The 22602-nt window shown below is 42.5% G+C and overlaps 1 protein-coding gene across 14 annotated transcripts in view; it reads right to left on the bottom strand.

The window, feature by feature from the left end:
• The window catches only part of MEF2C (myocyte enhancer factor 2C), a 370333-nt gene that overhangs the window by 181767 nt on the left and 165964 nt on the right, over positions 1–22602 (bottom strand). For all 14 annotated transcript variants that reach the window (XM_075325112.1, XM_075325114.1, XM_075325110.1 and 11 more), the window contains one exon: positions 9528–9714. In XM_075325112.1, the coding sequence (XP_075181227.1) occupies positions 9528–9581 (54 nt within the window). In that variant the 5' untranslated portion in view covers positions 9582–9714. The remainder of the gene's footprint in view (positions 1–9527; positions 9715–22602) is intronic.

Here is a 22602-nt window from a genome sequence, read left to right as displayed (position 1 = left end):
GCTTTTCCCGGCTGCCGGCCCTTTAAATCCCACTGCCTGATGCCCTGTGGGTAGATGCTAGAATGTACGGGCTCTCTCCAGATCCTGACTTCCAGGACCTGACTGCAGCCCATACATTCTAGGCTTATCCCCGGCCTGTGTGCTCTGGTGGGCAGGTAAGCAGCATGCTGCGATAAAGTCACACAGAAGAGCTGCAGCAGGTTTACCAGCCTCCCGAAACTGTGCTGTGTGTGTGTGATTCTCCCTCCCCCTCACTGCGAGTACTCAACCCATCGCTGTCCCCCCCGCTCAGTGCTGTGTATCCCCTCGTACTGTGTGTACCCCCCAATGCTGTATGTACCCCCCAATGCTGTGTGTACCCAGTCGTGCTGTATGTACCCCCCAATGCTGTATGTACCCCCTCGTGCTGTATGTACCCCCTAGTGCAGTGTGTACCCCCTAGTGCAGTGTGTACCATCTAGTACAGTGAGTACCCCCTAGTACAGTGACTACCCCCTAATGCTGTGTGTACCCCTTAATGCTGTGTGTACCCCTTAATGCTGTGTACCCCCTCGTGCTGTGTGTACCCCCTCGTGCTGTGTGTACCCCCTCGTGCTGTGTACCCCCTCGTGCTGTGTTTACCCCCTCGTGCTGTGTATACCCCCTCGTGCTGTGTGTACCCCCTCATGCTGTGTACCCCCCAGTGCTGTATGTACCCCCCAGTGCTGTATGTACCCCCCAGTGCTGTGTGTACCCCCTCATGCTGTATGTACCCCCCAATGCTGTGTGTACCCCCTAGTGCAGTGTGTACCCCCTAGTGCAGTGTGTACCCCCTAGTGCAGTGTGTACCCCCTAATGCTGTGTGTACCCCCTAATGCTGTGTGTACCCCCTCGTGCTGTGTACCCCCTCGTGCTGTGTACCCCCTCGTGCTGTGTACCCCCTCGTGCTGTGTGTACCCCCTAGTGCTGTGTGTACCCCCTCATGCTGTGTGTACCCCCTCGTGCTGTGTGTACCCCCTCGTGCTGTGTGTACCTCCTAGTACAGTGTGTACCCCCCAGTGCTGTGTACCCCCAGGTGCTGTGTGTACCCCCTAGTGCTGTGTGTACCCCTACCCCCTAATGCTGTGTACACCCCAGTGCTGTGTACCCCCTCAGCGCGGTGTAACCCCTCACTGCTGTCCGTGCCCCCCCTAGTGCTGTCTGTACCCCCTGGGTGATGTCTATGCCCCCCCACCAGTGCTGTCCGCACCACCTAATGCTGTCCATGCTGCCACCAGTGCTGTCCATGCCACGGTGAGTGCTGTCTGTGCCCCCTTATGCTTTCCATGCTCCCCAGTGCTGTGTGCCACCCCTCAGTGCTCTTAACTCGCTACTGCTGTCTGTACCCTCCCACTGCTTTCTATGCTCCCCAGTCCGTGCTCTCCTGTTGATGTCTATGTTCCCCCAGACCTGTCTGTCTCCATAGTGCTGCCACCCAGTGCAGTGCGTGCTGCCACCCAGTGCAGTGCGTGCTGCCACCCAGTGCAGTCCATGCTGCCACCCAGTGCAGTGCGTGCTGCCACCCAGTGCAGTGCGTGTCCCCAGTCATGTCTGTGCCACCGCCAGGGCTGTCCATGCCCCCTACTGTCCCCAGCCCCTCCTGTGATGTATATGCCCCAGCCCCTCCTGTGATGTATATGCCCCAGCCCCTCCTGTGATGTATATGCCCCAGCCCCTCCTGTGATGTATATGCCCCAGCCCCTCCTGTGATGTGTACTCCCAGTGTCTCCTGTAATTTATGCGCCCCGGCCCCTCCTGTGATGTGTATGCCCCCAGCATCTCCAGACAGAGACAAACCTGGAAAAGCAGCTGTGAGAAACAAGATGATCAATATCACCGAACATCACAATCGCACCAAAGAGAAGCAGCTCCGGCCACCACAATAGGGGTGAGTTAATTAATCGTTTGACCAAATATAGCAGGGTTATTTTTCAGGTTGATAATGTTGTGCGGCCCCCAAAGGTTAGTAGGAAATTCCAAATGGCCCCCGGCAGTAAAAAGGTTCCCCACCCCTGAGCTAGATGGACCTAGGTCTTTTTTCAACCTAAGTAACTATATGTAACTATGTGATAGCAGCATCAAATATTGGCCCATCTCAGTGGACAGGCGGCACTGTTGCATCTCACAATTACAGTAAAAAGAAGCCATCCCCTTGTAATATAAAAATAACATATACTCCCCACCTGTACCAGCGCATTCCAGCAATGTTGGCTCCATTGTTCACGTGCCGTTGTTATATAGCAAAACAATGTTTTGAGAACCCCGGCACTGACAACAATGCAATATCGTGAAAATATCCAGAAAATGAGTATATGTTATATTTATTTTACAAGTGGAACTATTTCATGTAAAAATGGGCTGACTGCCCAAGTAGTGGACAACACCTTTATCCAAATATTAATTTTTTTAGCAAATTTCAGAATCTTGTGCATTTTAAAAAAACATGGTCAACCACTTTAAAGAGTAACGAAATACAAAGAAAAAATGGTAGGCACACACTCCCGGCATCCTCCCCCTCTCCTCCTGTATGGATGAAATAAAGTAAAGGACTGTTTGTACTTAGCTGGGTGAGTGCCTATCATTTTTCCTTTGTATTTTGTGGCAACAGTGACTGTACCCTTCTGGGTTGAGCACCCCCACAGTCCTCGGTCTCCACTCCAGCATTCCTCTATAGCTATTATAATGGCCGCAGGTCTGGGTCTCTAGTGCTTGATAACTACTCTGTTTTGTTTAGACACTTTAAAAAGTAACTAAACTTTTCGGAGACTTTTTATATGTTTAAAGATTTTAAATTATGCACATATCGGTTAAGATGGGTCCACAAATTCTTCAAAAAAACTTTTATAAGTGAGGAGCCCAGGAGACAGGAGCACACATATCCTGCCTGAGTGTCCACACACAACAGAATATGGAGGCTGTAGAAAGCCTGCGACTGGCAGGAGATGTGTAAGCTTCCTTCTGAACTATGTACTGCAAAGAAATCTTTTGCGCGATCAATGGGGAGTCTTAGGATCCGGGCCCCCACAAATCTGCTCAGAATTAAAGTTTGGCAGCGACTCTCAGCTCACGCACCCCCATACAAGTCTATGGGAGCATGTGAAACATCGCACTGCACTTGCATGCCATCTGACTGCAGTGCGATAAACACAGAGACAGGCAGCAAAGTAGATGGGAGAAAGTGCTTCCCCCTCTTTTCTGCAGCTGTGATATGATCGCAAGATCGCATTACAGTCGCATTATCGTCAGTTGGCACTCGCAGCAGAGGGTCATTAGCATATCGCTTCCAATGCTTTCGAGTCAGAAGCTATGCGCAAGTGGAACCGTACCCTTACAAAACGTGTTGAGCAATTAGCGTTTTAATGAATGTACATGACTAGCAGATATTATGGGCATGCAATTGCCAGAAGGTACTAATACAAAATGACCCAACTTATTACCTCCACTAAAGGCAGACATGACAGCGTGAACAAAAAAAGTCATGTGGCTAAGCCGTCTTTATATGCAAGAACATAACTTCAAGATACAGGTGCCTTATGCAAAATCCCCTTCTGTTATTATGTGCCCCATTATACTAGTGTCCACCTACATGACCCAGTGATGGGTCCTCCTACGGTATGAGGACTGTCGGTTCTTATCAGCCACTATGGCCTGTGACCCACTACAACTTCTGCATCTCTATATTATCATACCTATACATATCTGTGAACATATCTACAACTATGCATAGGCAAAATAGTAGGGAAAATGGGCTAGAAGTTCCTTCTGTTCAGATTATCACACCCTAATCCAAATTGAATTTTAAATTTTTCTAGAATACTGCGACAATCAGGCTACATTCCTATGCTGAGCTTTTGGTGAGCTTTTTTAGGCTGTGCATTTTTGGTGCATCAAAAGCACAGCGTCTCAGAGTTTCAGCAAAGTGGATGGGATTAGTGTTGAGCAAGTAGTTAACTATTCGTACTCGCTATACTGTTAGCAAGTACTGTCCGCTACTCGCCAATATATTACGAGTAGCGGGCGCAATGTAAGTCAATGGGAAATACTCGCTAAGTAGCGAATAACCCGAAAGCTGCACTTTTCGTGTGAGTAGCGGACAGTACTCGCTAACAGCATAGCGAGTATGAATAGTACTACTTGCTCAACACTAGATGGGATCCATAGAAATCTCCTGCCCTCTGCGCTTCTTTATTACTCAGTGTAATCTGACCTGTGGTGCATGTTTCAAATCCACAAAATGGAAATTTCTCTTGTTGGCACGCTGCGTTTTCTGTGCAGATTTTCCACAGATTTACATTAGATGCTGAAAGTCCGCAGGTAGAAACAGGACATGCAATTTTACTACGTTTCTATGGCAAAAATCAAAAACAAATGTAGTCCGCACCTACGTGTCTCCAAGGTTTGTCAAAGCCAAATACCAAGAAGTATAAAAAATAATGTTAAAGGGAACCAACCACCAGGAATTTGCAATATGAGCTAAAGGCAGTGCCATGCAGGCACTAAGATGCTGAATGCAGGTATACCTGTACAGCACAACAATGTTTTTGCTACTGAGGGTAAATCATGTGTTCTTTACTAATTTGAACATGCTGATTCCAAATATGAACTCAGAATTTGCACAGCACGTCCAGATTTTGAGTTATACTTAGAAAAGGCCATACGCCTATTCAGGCAAAATGGTGTCTGCTTCTGTACTGATGTGAATGGGCTTATGCTAGAGTTGGGTTGTAGACATTTTCCAGATCAATGGAGACTGTTCATAGACTCTAGTAAAGCAAGCTTGAAAGCTGTTCTGTTGCACAATGGCAATGAAAAGCCATCTGTCCCCATTGCACATGCGGTTGGAATGAAAGAGACCTATGCTTCTATGCAGATCATTCTGAAATTGATTAAATATTCAGAACATCAATGAAACATTTGTGCTGACTTCAAAGTTGTTGCACTAGTCCTTGGTTTGCAGTTAGGTTACACAAAGCATATGTGCTTTCTGTGCCTATGGAACAGTCGAGATGACAACAACCATTATAAAATTAAACGGTGGCCCAATAGAGATGAACATAAGATTGGTAAGCACAATGTTCAACACGAATCACTTGTCGATCCACTTAAAGTTTATCTTCCACCTCTTCACATTAAACTAGGACTAATGAAAAATTTTGTAGTAGCAATGGATCGTCAAGGGAATGGATTTAAGTATCTGAAGGAAAAGTTTAGTGCATTGAAAACTGAGGCCAAACTCAAAGCAGGAATCTTTATTGGTCCTGAAATCCACCAACTAATCCATGATGAAATCTTCAAGAAAGAACTCACCCCACTTGAACTAACTGCATGGGATGCATTTATAGTAGTAGTTCAAAACTTCCTTGGAAACGAAAGAGCAGAAAACTATGCTGAACTAATAGACAATATGCTTCAAGCATACGAAATGCATGGTGCCCGAATGTCATTGAAAATGCATTTCCTACATTCACATCTTGACTTCTTTCCTCCAAATATGGGTAATGTCAGTGACGAACATGGTGAGAGATTCCACCAGGACATTTCTACTATGGAAAAAAGATACCCTGGTCGCTTTAACCCCAACATGATGGGCGATTACTGCTGGTTTTTGCAACGGGCCACTAGGACCACTCACAAGCGCAAAAGCAAGTGCCTGAAGCACTTTTAAAAGTACTCTGCTGAGTTCAAGGCGATTTCTTAAGCTACTATAAGTGATTTTTAAGTTTTTTGGTTTATTTACCTATACTTCTTTTTCAATAAAAATGATAATACATGTTGTGAAACTGTGGGACATAACGATTCTGTATCTTTATTAATTGCTTATTTTAATTTTCACAAAAATTGGAATAACTTAATAGCCTGACGTGCTACAAAAAAACTAACTTCAGATTTGGATTCAGCGCATTCGATTTAGTATAGCACACATGGTTTTTGCCAAGTAGCAGACAAAAAGTGTTCATTTGTTGTGCTTTATAGAAAGAACTGAGGCATGTTTGCAGAAATATCTTTAATCAAAATTGCAGAAATGCACTGCACTTTGATTGACAGATGCAACTAGGGCAGGCCTTTGTTGGTCGGGTCCTTGCTGTAAAGTCCTTCTCCTGCTTCCATTATGATGTGCCCAGAGTCTCCAGTGTTTTCAATAAAATGGCACTGGAGACTACGGTTCGTGCATGTGCGGACTCTGGTGCCACGTTAATGATGACAGGATCACTGTATCAATGCGCACAAACCACCAACAACAGCAATGGAGGCGGAGAACGAGATTCAAATAACAAAAGATGGGACGCATCATAGAGGAAGCTGGAGGAGTACTTTAGAGCAAGGACCCGATCCCGTTGCACCTGTCAATCAAAGTGCAGTGCATTTCTGCAACTTTGATTAAAGATATTTCTGCAACCAAGGATCAGATCTTTATATAACAGGTATGCCTGGATTCAGGTACTTAGCGCCAGTGTGGCACAGCCATTAGTTCATATTGCAAAATCCTGGTGGTTGGTAGTCTATAAAGCAAGACATAATGTCAAGATATAAAAAAACACAGTGTAAAAACATGAGATAAAAATGTGAAACAAAAACAAAACACAAAAATGCAATGAAAAAATGCAAGTTACCTAATTTAAACAATATTGCACGTGCACAAATGTTCAATGTGGGAAAGCAGCCGTAGTGTTGGCAAAAAAATTCCTGTGTATTAAAAGGGCATTTTTATAAACTATGCTACTTGAAGTCTAAAAACATATATTGTCATACAGTATATCACAAAAGTGAGTACACCCCTGACATTTTGTAAATATTTTATTACATCTTTTCATCGGACAACCCTGAAGATAAGACGCTAATACAATGTAAAGTAGTCAGTGTACAGCTTGTATAACAGTGTAAATTTGGTGCCCTCTAAATAATTCAACACACAGCCATTAATGTGTAAACTGCTGGCTGGCCGCGAAAGTGAGTACCCCCCTAAGTAAAAATGGCCATATTGTACCCAAAGTGTCAATATTTTCAAGCACTACCTTAACTCTCTAGGGCATGGAGTTCACTAGATCTTCACAGGAGTCACTGGAATCCTCTTCCTTCTCCATGATGACATCACGGAGCTGGTGGATGTTACAGACTTTGCACTTCTAAATCCTCCATTTAAAGATGCCCCACAGATGCTCAATAGGGTTTAGCTCTGGAGACATGCTTGGTCAGTCCAGCACCTCTGCCCTGAGTTACTTTAGCAAGACAATGATCATCTTGTAGGTGTGTTTCTATTGGTAATCATGTTGGAATAATGCCTGCGGCCCAGTTTCCGATGGGAGAGGATCATGCTCTGCTTCAGTATTTCACAGTACATGTTGGCATTCATGGTTCCCTTGATGAACTATAGTTTAACAAAACCATTAGCACTCCTGCAGCCCCAAACCATTAACCTCCCAACACCATGCTTGAAAGTAGGACGGACTCACTTGTCTTTGTACTTCACACCTGGTTGCCACCACACACACTTGACACCATCTGAACCAAAGAAGTTTATTTTGGTCTCATAAGACCAAAGGACATGGTTTTAGGAATCCATCTCTTTAGTCTGCTTGTCTTCAGCAAACTGTTTGGAGGCTTTAGCATGCATCATCTTTAGAAGAGGCTTCCTTCTGGGACAATAGCCATGCAGATCAATTTGGTGCAAAGTGCGGCATATGGTCTGAGCACTGACAGGCTGACTTCCCTTTAACCTCTGTATCAATGCTGACAGCACTCATATGTCTATTTTGAAACAACAACCTCTGTATACGACGCTAATCATGTGCACTCAGCTTCTTTGATCGACTCTGGAGAGGCCTGTTCTGAGTGGAACCTGTCATGTTAAAAACTTTATGGCCTTGGCCACTGTGCTGCAGCTCAGTTTCAGGGTGTTGGCAATCTTCTTATATAGGCCATCTTTATGTGGACCAACAATTTTTTTTTCAGATCCTCAGAGAACTGTTTGCTGTGAGGAGCCATGTTGAACTTCCAGTGACCAGTATGAGAAAGTATGTCGGTGATAAAACCAACTTTAGCACACCTGCTCAACATTCAAAATTTAGACGTTTTAACCCTAATGAGTCACATTACACCAGGGAAAATGGCTAATTGGGCATTAATGACTGTGTTGAGTTATTTAGAGGGCACCAAACTTACACCGTTATACAAGCTGCACACTGACTACTTCATTGTATCAAAGTATCATATCTTCAGTGTTGACCCATGAAAAGATATAATAAAAAATTACCAAATTGTAAGGGGTGCACTCACTTTTGTGATATACTGTATATATTCATGACTATTTATAGTTACGCTTTCTCAGGTACAATGTTTCTGTCCAAGGTAAGATCAAGCATATGTTACGAATAACCCCCCTGTAGAGTAGTTTCTGGTTGCTATCCCAACATATCACACCTACAATATGTGGATCGCCGCCTTCCTAGTGACCCCTTAATTAATATAAGCATCTGTTACCCTGCGGTAAAGACGCATACCCAACAGTGACTACCAGAAGATAAATGAATAACATTGAGAAAGATGTTCTTGATAAAGGAAACAAATCCTTGTATTTTTCCAATTGTCAGTATTCCATTTTCTTCTTTCTAATTCAGGGGTCGGAGTGAGGGGCAAACCTCGAATAATGTAAAATGTGGCATACATTTACCGAACATGAACAATTTGGAAATTCATGGAAATAGGATGAGGTTATTTAGGGTAATAATTGTGAGGGTGTTGTTGTGTAATAATTCATTTTTTGTTATTTTGTTATTTTTTTATTTTCATTGTTCAAAGGTAATATTAACGGCTCTACAATTTTATGGGTTGTATGGCTTATTAAATAATATTTTTAATATTTTTTTCCATTATGTATAAGGTTGAATCCACTGTTCTTCGATATTGTGGGGTTGTTTTTCTATACTTGTTTGGGTTCTTTTGCTATTCTTTTTTCATTAGGTAGAATGAGCGCCCTACAATATTTTAGCAAAAATTGAATATTTAATATTGAAACTATCTTCTAATGGAAACTAATAAAAAGTGAAACTGCCCAAATCTCCCCAAAACTATTTTATAAAACAAATTTTTAAAATCTTACTTCTATATTTTCTGAAATATTTTGGTTCCATATACCAAATAATGTGGATAATGTCTACATGTGCAGGCCAAGGATTTATCGCTCTTGCAATATATTCTTCTTTCCAAATCTATGTTGAGCTCGCGAGTCAAATCCGACATCATTATACAGTGTTATGATCAGAGGGTGTCAACTTTTACCTACGCGCGATCAGCTGTTTCTATCTGAGCTGCTGAGCTAGTGCCACTGTTGCTTTGCTTGTCAATTAATTATTTTTTTTTCCAATCTGACAAAACCCAATGTTTATACATTGTGCGCACCTCTTAATATATTCACTGTGATTAATTACACAAATGTGATTCTTAAGGGGAGGCTCATTACTCTCTACACTGAAGGGATTTGTCCATAATATGCTCCATCCGTTCTTTCCTACCTGTCTGTTACGTTCATCCATTATCCTCGTGATCTGAATCTTTTTTCTCCCCATAGTCCCCGTTTTTCTTTCTTCTCTCGTCCTTAAAGCAATGTATTTTTCCTTCTTCTGCCCTTCTCACTTCTTCCGTTTACAATTCTTCACTTTACTACTACCCTTTTCAGTTTACTGATCTTGACATCCGTACCTGTGATGAAATAGAAAGGATGGTTGATAAGTAAACATTAACTCATATTAACTTATATCATAATCAAGGCAAATTGAATGCTTTTTTTCTGTCCTTATGACGGCAGTGATACTTGGATGTACTGTGGCATAATTGCTTCAATATTATTGTACAGTACAGTCAATCTAACCCTATGATTGAAGAGATCTTTTGAGGGTAGTTTCAGAGTTTGGCCAGTGTCACACTTGCGAGTGCCTCGCGTATATCTCGTGCGAGTCTTGCGTTGCATCACCTGTCACGGCCACAAACTCTCCAGACAGGAGTGTCTCAGCTGCATAGAGATGCATGTAACTGACCTGCTTCTGTAAGGAGAGTGTGAGTCTGTGCCAGGTGAATCAATGCGAGACTTGCACGAGATACACGCGAGCCACCGGCCTTTAAGAAATAAAATGTTCCAAAAAAAATAAAATGATTTGCCATAAACTAGTGTTCCTTCACCAATGCTCTAGTAGCCATATCTGACCTTTGTTTACATTTCTGGTGTGATTACAAGTAGAGATGAGCAAACCTAAAGGTCCAGTCACACTAAGCAACTTACCAGCAATCCCAACAACGATAGGGATCGCTGGTAAGTTGCTAGGAGGTTGCTGGTGAGATGTAACACTGCGACGCTCCAGCGATCCCACCAGCAACCTGACCTGGCAGGGATCGCTGGAGCGTCGCTACACGAGTTGCTAGTGAGCTCACCAGCAACCAGTGACCAGCCACACGTGCAGAGAGCAGGGAGCAGCACACACTGAGCGCTGGCTCCCTGCTCTCCTAGTTACAGTACACATCGGGTTAATTACCCGATGTGTGCTGCAGCTACATGTGCACAGAGCAGGGAGCAGCGCACACTGCTTAGCGCTGGCTCCCTGCTCTCCTGGCTACAGCACACATGGGGTAATTACCCAATGTGTGCTGCAGCTACATGTGCACAGAGCAGGGAGCAGCGCACACTGCTTAGCGCTGGCTCCTTGCTCTCCTAGCTACAGCACACATCGGGTTAATTAACCCGATGTGTCCTGCAGCTACATGTGCACAGAGCAGGAGCCGGCACTGACAGTGAGAGCGGCTGAGGCTGGTAACAAAGGTAAATATCGGGTAACCAAGGACAGGGCTTCTTGGTTACCCGATGTTTACATTGGTTACCAGCCTCCGCAGAAGCCGGCTCCTGCTGCCTGCACATTTAGTTGTTGCTGTCTCGCTGTCACACACAGCGATCTGTGCTTCACAGCGGGACAGCAACAACTAAAAAATGGCCCAGGACATTCAGCAACAACCAACGACCTCACAGCAGGGGCCAGGTTGTTGCTGGATGTCACACACAGCAACATCGCTAGCAACGTCACAAAAGTTGTTCGTTAGTAGCGATGTTGCTAGCGATGTTGCTTAGTGTGACGGGGCCTTTAGGTTCAGTTTTTGAACACCAACTGAAAAAACAGAACTCGGGTCTGGATGCTTTACATGCGAGCTTAACTTGTGCGAGCAACGCTGTGTTCAGGTATGCTTGGTGCTCAGCCCTGTGTGAGCCACTTGCAGAGTTAGAATGGCGCACACTGTGGATAACAACAGCATGAGAGGATGTAGTGTGCAACAAAAAAAAAAACTGAAAAAGCCCGCCCACCCTCCCCCGGAAGTGATCTGCTTATGGCCGGCTGTATGTGGGCAGAGACTCAAACTGCCAATCAGTCATTTCGAACCTCCTCGGGCCTCAAGCGGACCAGTGGAGGTTCGGTTCATTTGCTGCCGATGAACCGAACCCCCAAAGGTTCGCTCATCTCTAATGGCAAGTCGTACATCCATGTGCTACCACAGCCAATCACTGACCTTCGTGATATTGTTTACATGTACAGCAAATGACATCAGACGCTAATGATGGATAACACCATTCACATATAATCATGTATGGCTGGTCATCACTGCATAAAAGTAAAGACCGCCAGAGACTACCAGAGAATCAGAACTGGAGAAGTGGGGAATTTTACAGAATGTGTAAAGCCGGGTTTAGACAAGCTTTTTTCATGATCCGACTTTTTACCCAAGCTTCTAGACTCAGTCATACGAGGCTGGAAGTTGGGGTCAAAAGATCTATGGTTATGGTTGGGCATTACAGTCTATATTTGAACCGTGAAATAAGCTTGTGTAAATCTGTCCTAATGTTTGTTGTGGTTTACTTTTTCATTTTTTATTTTTCAGTTTTATTTTTAAAGTACTAGAAAGTCCACCAAATAAAAGTTTGCTTTGCATAGGCCATAGGATCTGAGAGTCTTTCTTGGTCTGACTTACTAGCCTTTATGATTAGCATTTGGGCAAGTTACAGAACCTGATGCATGCTGGTTTATCTCCACCATAACCACAATTGAACGTTTTTTGCCGCTAATGTGGTAGAAGTTACAATTCCGGTACCCTATCATAAGAACCTTCTAAGCTAAGAAAAATTAACTAATTTGGAAGACTGAAAATGGGACAATTCAAAGTGAAGTCTAAGGGGCCCTTTGCACACTACGACATCGCAGGTGCGATGTCGGTGGGGTCAAATCGAAAGTGACGCACTTTCGGCGTCGCTCTCGACATCGTAGTGTGTAAATCGTTTTAACTACGATTACCGAGCGTCAGTATCGTATGATCGGTGTAGTGTCGGTCATTTTCATTATTTTTCTGCAGCTACGGTACGATGTTGTTCCTCGTTCCTGCAGCAGCACACATCGCTGTGTATGAAGCCGCAGGAGCGAGGAACATCCCGCCTGCAATGAGGAAGGAAGGAGGTGGGTGGGATGTTTACATCCCACTCATCTTCGCCACTCCGCTTCTATTGGTCGCCTGCCGTGTGTCGTTGCTATGACGCTACACGACCCGCCCCCTTAGGAAGGAGGCGGGTCGCCGGCCAGAGCGACGTCGCAGGGCAGGTGAGTGCATGTGAAGCTGGCGTAGCGATAATATTCGCTACGGCAGCTATCACAAAATATCGTACCTGCGACAGGGGCGGGGACTATCGCGCTTGGCATTGCAGCATCGGCTTGCGATGTCATAGTGTGCAAAGGGCCCCTTATTCTTTTATACATCAACTCATTTTAATTTTGAATCTTCAATTTAAAGTCGGCCCAACTGATGTGATTCACCAGGGGTTCATCTACCATACAATAAAAACTAATACAATGGAAATATTTTAAAGAATAAACCAGTATACAAAAGTATATAAAAATATCAGTAATCATCAGATCCATGCGATAGTAGTGTTGTATCAGACCCATATCACCGCTAGCCTTGTGCACGCTACACCAACTTCTCCACAAACATCCTTGTTTTCATTTAAAAGAAAAAAAGAAAGTAATGAATCTCCCTCTAAAAACATGTGCTAAATTGGCTAGTTGAGTGATTTTGCACTACCGGCACTTCTTTATTATGACTATGCACTTGGTAATGCTGATTATTCAAAAACACTAAGCTTCCATCATAGAACTCTCCGCAGTTTTACAAAGTGCATTAGTGAAGATCAAGGTAATTATTTACAAGACGTCTTATCAATTCGCGTACAATCAATCTATCTGGAGCAGTAAAAAAACAAACAAAAAAAAAAAACAAAAAAGCTTAAAATTGACCAAAAGAAGAAATAAAATATACAGAAAAAATAAATAAGAATATAAATATTTGTATTCAACATAGAACACATAACTTGACTAAAGAAATTGCTCTCCCTTGGCACTTAAATGGTTAAACGTGATTTATTGGGCAGCATAATACAAGACCATGGAGCACTTCACTTGTGTTTACAGTGATGTCTTTCCGTGCTCCTCACAGCCAAACTGATGGATCTCTCCAATACAAGATGTAACATTAAGCCGATGTACTGGCTGTTTAATCCATTGTTTGGCTCTAATTCAAAGCTGCTGAGGTAGAAAAGCTGCTTCACACTGGGGATGAGTACTGAGACACTGCCGGCTTCTTTGAATAAAAAAAAAGCACACAGCTCGTGTATCCTATTCACTTATTTTCTCTCTTTTGACTTAGCACTTGCCATGAAAATACTGCTGCCAGACATTTCCTTTTGTACTTAACTCATGTACTCATAGTGGCACGGAGCTTTTATTTGCAAATCAATACAAAAATGCTTCTAAACAAAAAGCCACAGTTATTATTCATGAAAATATTTGTATATGTTTGTGTATATGTAAAATATGTAGGTATAGTGTATGTGTATAGATAGTATGTATGTGATGTGTAGGCTTCTCACTAAAATGTTCACAGCTTTGTATATTATACTTCTATTTCGTGATTCATATATATGTAAATACTGTATAAAATAAACAAAAGTAGAAGGAAACCATACACACACAAAATACAAACATACACCCAAAAAGGTACATACAAAAAGCAAACATACACACACACACAAAAACACAAACATACGCACACACAAAAATACACATACAAAAACACAAACAAACATATACACAAAGACAAAAACACACACACAAATTCAAACATAAACACACAAAGGTACTTACAAAGAGCAAACATACAAACAACAAAAATACACAGACACACAAAAACACAAACATACGCACACAAACATACACATACAAAAACACACAAAGACCCACAAACATATACACAGACAAACACACACACACACAAATTCAAACATGCACACACAAAGGTACTTACAAAGAACAAACAACAAACACACACAGACACACAAAAACACAAACATATGCACACACAAACATACACATACAAAAACACCCAGACATACACAAACATTTACACAAAAATACAACACAAAGCCACACACAGACACACACACAGCACAAACACACACAAAATGCAAATACTTAAACAGACTCAAATGCAAAATAGTCACAGAAAACATAACCACACACACACACACACACACACACAAACCCACAAACCCATACTTAAACACAGGAAACAAAAGCACGCACAAATAGACACACATACACAGAAAACACAAGCACACACATACATATACACACATAAAACACAAGCACATACACACAGAAAACACAAGCACACACATGCACGCAGAAAACACAAGTGCACACAAACATACACCCAGAAAACACAAGCACACACATACTGAAAACACAAGCACCCACACACACACACACAAGTGCGAGTGCACACATACGAAAAAAAAGCACACACACACAGACAACACAAACACATAGAAAACAGAAGGGCGAGTGCACACACATGGGAAACACGAGCACACACACAACACACAGAAAACACAAGTGTGCACACACATACCTACACATACAATAACAACACTATACAGTAATAGAATATCTGGAACTCATGATGCACTACTGTATATGGAGGACACTTTAAGCACATGTCAGCACCAATTCCTTATAAGTTAGATATCACTGCCGCCTTTAAATATCCCACTTCCTAATTTCCACCTAAACTATGGAAACTACTTTCTAGCATTCTTAGGATATTTTTGAATTAAAAAAAAAACAAACAAAAAACAACACATTTCCTGCTTTACCGAAAGGATATAAATAAAACAAATCACAAAAATGAATAATAAAAATTATCAATTCTAAACGTTAAAAACATAAACAAATACCACAGCGTAATAATAACATTAATCACAAGGAATGATTGCAGATTGTGGACTTCATGTCAGGACTTGGACAACAACTCTGACTTCACAAAGCATGGGAAACAGTATGAAATGTTAGCACATGAGATTCCACTTGTTCTCCTGTTTTGACACACTTCTTACCTCAGACATTAAGTTATAGAGTAGTTCACAAGCACATGCAGGACCCAAAGCAGCTTAATAGGCTTTCTCTGTAACCGTAAGCCAATATGCTAATCCCCAGAAAGGCATATGGAACTATTTCCCTTGCTTTCTTTCAGCTGAAGCCAGTGGCAGTATCCACTTAGAAGACTGTGCCTGCGTAAGCTTCTGTTCACACAGGGGTGGAAGGTCAGCCTGGACAGCTTACAGGATTGGTTAGCAGGATGAAAGCTGGTTTATGGATCACGACTGTGGAACCCAGTGAGAAGGGAGAAATCACAGAGCAGCCGGGAAGGCTACAATCCTCTCCCAGTACAGTACAGAGCGCCCAGTCCCTCCCACCAGCCTTATCAGGGCTACATGTTATACTTTCAAACAAAACGTTTCAAACAGCTTGTGCTTAAAGTAAATAATAGCAGGAATTGATAGTGGAAATATTCTCCAAATTCTTCTACGTTACCCAATTCCTTGAAATAAAAGGAACGAAAAAGAACTGCACATAAAGATCCAACATCAGCGCTTGTTTTCACAACATCTTGTTTTATGGCTTCTGTATATGAGCACTGACCCGTTAGTACTTTTAGTATAATTCAAAGAACACTAGAAACGTTTTGATATCACTAATTATATAAAAAAAACCACTTAAAAAATGCAAATTTAAGATTTTGTTTTTAAGATTTTATGACTTGTTATAATTTTCAAAATTTACAGTATGCGTTATCCTGTACACTTCTCCATACTCCTACTTCTAGACCTGTCCTCAGCCTTCGATACTGTCGACCACTCCCTCCTATTACAGATCCTCTCTTCCCTTGGTGTCAGAGATCTTACCCTCTCTTGGATCTCTTCATACCTTTCCAACCGCACTTTTAGTGTCTCCCACTCCCACACAACCTCTTCATCCCGCCATCTCTCCGTTGGCGTCCATCAAGGCTCTGTCCTGGGACCCTTACTTTTTTCTATCTACACACTTGGCCTGGGACCACTCATAAAGTCCCATGGCTTCCAGTACCACCTATATGCCGATGACACTCAAATCTACCTCCCTGGCCCAGATGTCACATCTTTGCTGTCCAGAATCCTGAAGTGACTATCTGCTATATCCTCCTTTTTTTCCTCTCGCTTCCTAAAGCTCAATGTGGCCAAAACTGAACTAATCATCTTTCCTCCACCTCACCTACACTCTCCACCTGATCTATTTATTACAATAAATAACACCATGCTCTCGCCAGTACCCAAAGTTCGCTGCCTCTGAGTGACCTTTGACTCTGCCTTGTTCTTCATACCACACATCCAATCCCTCACCACCTCTTGCAATCTTCAACTCAAAAATATTTCAAGAATCCGTCCTTTCCTCAATTCGCAATCTACAAAAATGCTAGTGCATACCCTAATAATCTCCCGCCTCGATTGCTGTAACATCCTCCTCTTCGGCCTCCCTGCTAATATGCTCGCCCCTCTCCAGTCCATCCTTAACTCTGTTGCCCGACTGATCCACCTCTCTCCTCAATACCACCCCGCTTCTCTTCTCTGCAAGTCCCTCCACTGGCTCCCAATCTTCCACCGTATCCAATTCAAACTACTAACACTGACCTACAAAGCTGTGCATAATCTGTCTCCTCCATATATCTTTGAACTAATCTCCCACTACACTCCAACATGTCACCTCCGGTCCTCCCAAAATCTCCATCTCTCCTCCTCTCTCATTCGCTCCTCACGTAACCGACTTCAAGACTTCTGCCGAGCATCCCCTGTCTCCTGGAACTCGCTGCCTCAACACGTCAGACTATCTGCTACCCTTGCAAGCTTCAAACGGAACCTGAAAACTCATCTGTTCAGAAATGCCTATAATCTACAATGACCTCACTACTTCACCACCGTGTGGAGCTGCCACTTGACCACCGTGCGGAGCTGCCGAATGACCACCGTGCGGAGCTGCTGCCCAACCACCATGCGGCGCTGCCGCCCGACCACCGCGTGGAGCGCTGCCCGACCACCATGCGGAGCTGCCGCCCAACCACCCTGCAGAGCTGCCGCCCACTCTACACCCCACCCACTATCTCCTCCCCAAAATCCTATAGAATGTAAGCCCGCAAGGGCAGAGCCCTCTTCCCTCTATACTGGTCTGTCTACTGTAACTTGTATATGTATTCTGTATGTAACCCCTTCTCACGTACAGCACCATGGAATTAATGGTCCTCTAGAAATAAATAATAATAATAATAATAATAATAATAATAATAATAATAAAAGACTGTGAGCCCTCGCGGGCAGGGTCCTCTCTCCTCCTCTACCAGTCTGTTTTGTATTGTTAATGATTGTTGTACGTATACCCTCTTTCAGTTGTAATACGCCATGGAATAAATGGCGCTATAATAATAAATAATAATAATTATATTATATCAGGATTTTGGCACAAATATTTTGTGGGGATATTAACTAAATGAAATAATCTTTATCTCAATGGATCGACAATAAAACAACACTTCTTAAGTATTTCAGAATATTACTCAAGTTTTTGTTAATTATTTAAATATTTAATTATTTTCTACCATTATAAATCATTTTTTTATACAGCTAATACTAACACAACATAAAATTGATGGTGACAGTGGATATTTTTTATTATTATTGCCTGATATTTAATCTACCTGACTGCTGCTTAATATGTGTTTATAAGTCATACGTTTCTAAATAGTTTTTTAAGATATAAAATGTAATAAAATTCATTAAATCTGGGATTTTCGGGAGGTGTACACCTTTCTGCTCAGACTTCTTGCACTCATGTTAGGAAATTCCAAATTGCCTTCCGGACTATCAGGTTCTGAATTATAGGAACTTTATAGCATTTATTGCCACTGTTTGGCCTGATTGTAGACTATTTAAAAAAAACAGAAATGTAAATGATTGATAATCATTGGAATTCATTTATATAAATACCCTTTAGGGGCAGCTAAATGGATTGGTATAATTGTGTATTATCTTTTCTTGGGTAAATGACACTTAGTATTTGTGTGCATGTGGATGTTCGGAATGATGAGTTACCAAACCCTTTTCATTCACATCCCTGTGTTACTAATGTTATAACTCGAGATGACACTTTACAAACAAAAGTCCATCCATCAGTCTAGGTTCAGTCTCTCTGAAGGGATTTCCTGTTCTATTCGCACTCATTATCTCAACCCTGAATGTTGATTAATGACAAGGCTGTGTTACATTATGATGCATTTTGTTTTTATGTGTAAAGTATAGTGTTAGAGTGCTCCACAGCACCCAGGACACAACTACACACAGTGATGGAGAATTAACGCAGTGGAAAAAGTAGAGGAGTCACCCATAACAGGACTCTTCTGAAAGCAAGAAAAATCAGAAATCTAATTGGTTGGCATGGGCCACTCTTTCTTATACAGCACCTTGCAAAAGTATTTTTCGGCATTTTTCACTGTTTGGTTTTTTTTTGGCTTGCCTCAGATCATGTAAAAACATGCCTACAACTGTGAACATTTGGTTTTTATTTCATTATGAAGCAAACAACAAATAGGACAAAATAGCTGAAAACTTCAGATGGCGTAAGTATTCACACCCTCAAGTCAGTACTTTGTAGAGCCTTTTTGTTGTTGCCATTTTAGCTGTAAGTCTCTTTGGATAAGTCTCTATGAGCTTTCCACTTCTTGCCACTGGGATTTATGCCTATGACTCAAGGCAACACTGCTCCAGCTCTTTCAAGTTAGATGGTTTCCTCTGGTAAACAGCAATCTTCACGTCCGACAACAAATTTGGATTAAGGTCTGGACATTGACTAGGCCACTCCAATACACTTACACGTCTTTTAATTTTTGACTGCTAGTAACAGTTTTTTTATGGCCACTCCCCCATGAAGGCCAACTCTATGGCGTGCATGGCTTATTTGTGCCTTATGGACAGATACTACAGTCTCTGCTTGGGAACTCTGCAGCTCCATCAGGATTACTTTTGGTCTATGTGCTGCCTCTCTGATTAATGCCCTCCTTGCTCGGGCTGAGAGTTTTACTAGGCAGCCTTCATTTGGCAGGCTTGTTGTAGTACCATGTTCTTTCCATTTGATGGTAATGGATATGATGGTGTTCCAGGGATCATCAGAGATTGGGATATTTTTTTAGAACACAACCCTGACTTGTACTCCTCAACAATTTTGTCACTGACTTGTTTAGAGATCTCCTTGGTCTTCATGGTGTTGTTTGACTAATGATGCCACTTGCTTAATGGCGTTGTAGTCTCTGTAGCCTTTATCATAAAAAGTGTTTTTTCACGCTAAATACTGGGAACTTTTGTTTGACAAAACCATGTCATATTGCATCACTAACATGATATTGGGGGCAGTTTAATATAAAAAGATAATGTGACAGGTTCCCTTTAAACACAGGTTGCAATGTAAAAAAATAGGTAAAAAGCCAAAATACTTTGACAAGGCAGTGTACATATTAATGATTTTTTTACCCATGGTAATTCCTTTTCTCAGAGCAGTTTCCGCCATCAAAGCACATTGTTTTTATAGACATCCAAGTGAACATAGATAACGATTATATAAAATATTGTCTACAAGTCCCAACATATAGATTTTGAAAAAATTAAAGGTCAACTCTTAAAGGGGTTATCTGGAACTTCTGCAATTTTCTTCTTGTGGATCGTAGAGCTCACAGGCAGGTAGTTGCTAACTACTTGCCTGTTTTTCCAGTGCGAGCTCTGCCAGCTCAGCATGGTCATGGACCAGTCCTACCTGAGATTCAGCGGCCTCTAGTGATGTCATGTTGACAAAGTAGATTCTTCTCTTCAGTCTACTTCGTCAGCGTGGTGACACTGATGAAGTCACGCTGATTGAGAGCTGGCTCCCTGCTGCCTTACAATGTGGTACTGGCTGTCAACCAGAATGATGTCGATATTGACACCCCAACAACAAAGTAGACTTAACAGCTGGTCTATTGACATGAGGTCAAATGAAGCAGCAGAATTGCCGGCAAGAGTGATCAATGACCATACTGAGCTGGTAGAGATCGGCACTGGGCAGAACAGGCAAGTAGATAGCAACTACCTGCCTGTAAGTTCTTGGCCCTATAAGAAAAAATACAAAAGTCCTGGATAACCCATATAATATAAAAGTCCTGGATAACCCTGGAAACAGTATGCTCACAAGTTTTGAAACTCCCATGAAAGTGAATAGAGAAAGCAACATGTGCAACCACCTCTCCATTCTTATTGGTGGAAGTCGAGAACTTGTTCAGATAGACTTGGATCCAGAGGTGTGAACTGCATCCACCAGGCATTTACGCCATGATCCTATTTTTTAGAATACCGATAAAACTGAGTACATTTACGTATGTGCAGCTGTAATATGCAGTTTTTGCAGTCAAAACTAGGACTGCATTTAAAAAAAAATATAGAATATTTCCAATATATATCAAAGGTCACTTTCACGTGGTAGTATTTTTGGTCAGTATATTGCTCCAGTATTTGCAAGCCAAAACCAGAAGTGGGGTCAAAATGCAGAAGAGGTGCAAACCTTCTCATTATGGGTTTTCTATTTATGTTTCATTCTTGGTTTTGATTCTAAATACTGATGCCGAATATTGATTAACATATTGCCGTGTAAAAGAGGCCTTGAAACAAGTTTAGAAGGATCTGATTTGTTGCAGAAATTCTCAGCTGCAAAATCAGGTCCGAAAGGTGTGTTTAGCAAATCTGCAACAGATCAAATTAACAATCTTCTGCCCCTCTCGTGGTGAGTCTCGCCTGGGTCTCTGCTGGTCTAGGTTCTATCAGATGACAAACTGACACGTCTGTTGCAGTTTTCATGGGACATATGAAAATCGTTTTCACTGGTGGACAATAAAGATAGACTGGCCAATGGGCCAAGTTTAACTCCGCACAGGAGTGGCAGAAAGTCAGTATGCAATTTTTCTATTTCACAGTCTCCACATCTGAATATTTGATTGTAAATTCTTACTTTGCCACTGAGGTCAATGAGGAATATTTGCAAAATACATTTTTGCCCTTTCTGTAGTTGTAATTTACTTATTTACCTAACATGACTGATGGTATGCTAGTTAGAGATGAGCAGACCCGTTAAAGGTTGAGTTTGACAGGTTCAGCTGGACTTTAAGTAAAGTTAATTTCGGGACCCAGACTTCACCTGAACCCCATTGAGAGCCATTTAGAGACTGCAAGTGGCTCTCCCGGGGCCAAGCACGTGGTGTATCTAAGCACAGCGATTCTCACTTCAGTGGTTTGTATACATAAAGCCCCTTAACTCCGAACTCGGACATTGACTTTTTTGTAAAGTCCGTGTTCGGTACAAAAACCAAACTTCACTGTTCGGGTTTGCTCATCTCTAATGCTAGTGACATTTTTTTGTGCATCTGTTTACGGATGTTAATCACTGTTTTGTGAAACAAGCCTAAGGGTATGTGCCCACGATCAGGACTCGCTGCATTCAGAACACAGCGAGTCCTAACTGGCGGGGCCACTTGTCTCCTCCGCAGGAGAATACAGGAGACTGCAGCTGACTGTGCCCATGATCAGAGTTCGGGCGGCTGTGGTCTCTCACTTGTGTTCTCCCTATGGTGGGGGGCGCATTTGATTCTGCAGCAAACAATTGACATGCTGTGGTCTGGAAATACGCTGTGCAGGTCAGTGTTTACTGCGGAAAAAAGAAGAACAGTGGGCACGGGATTTCTAGAAAACCATCCACTGTGCTTGTACTGTACAATGCAGCATTTTAGACGCAGCTGAAGCATGTTGCATCCAAAACGCTGCAAACACTGATCGTGGGCACGCACCCTAAGGCCTCTGCACACGTTCGTGCCTCCGGAACGTGCTAGGTCCGTGCCCGCATGTACCGGAGACACGGGCACACATAAACCCATTAAAATCAATGGGTTTATGTGCACGCACGTGTGCAGCCATTGGACCGTGCCTCCGTGTGGAGCAGATGTGAGCCCGTGTGCTCCATATGATGGCATGTCTGTTTTTCTCCGGCAGCACGGGGTGTCATGCGGCCTGCACACGTACCACACGGATGTAGTGTGGATGCGGTCCTATGTGACATGCGCCGGAAAAAC

Source organism: Anomaloglossus baeobatrachus, chromosome 1, assembly GCF_048569485.1.
Source record: "Anomaloglossus baeobatrachus isolate aAnoBae1 chromosome 1, aAnoBae1.hap1, whole genome shotgun sequence".
In the NCBI taxonomy this organism is placed as follows: domain Eukaryota; kingdom Metazoa; phylum Chordata; class Amphibia; order Anura; family Aromobatidae; genus Anomaloglossus; species Anomaloglossus baeobatrachus.
The sequence above is the reverse complement of the archived record's forward strand: the minus strand, read 5'-3'. Positions and strand labels throughout refer to the sequence as shown.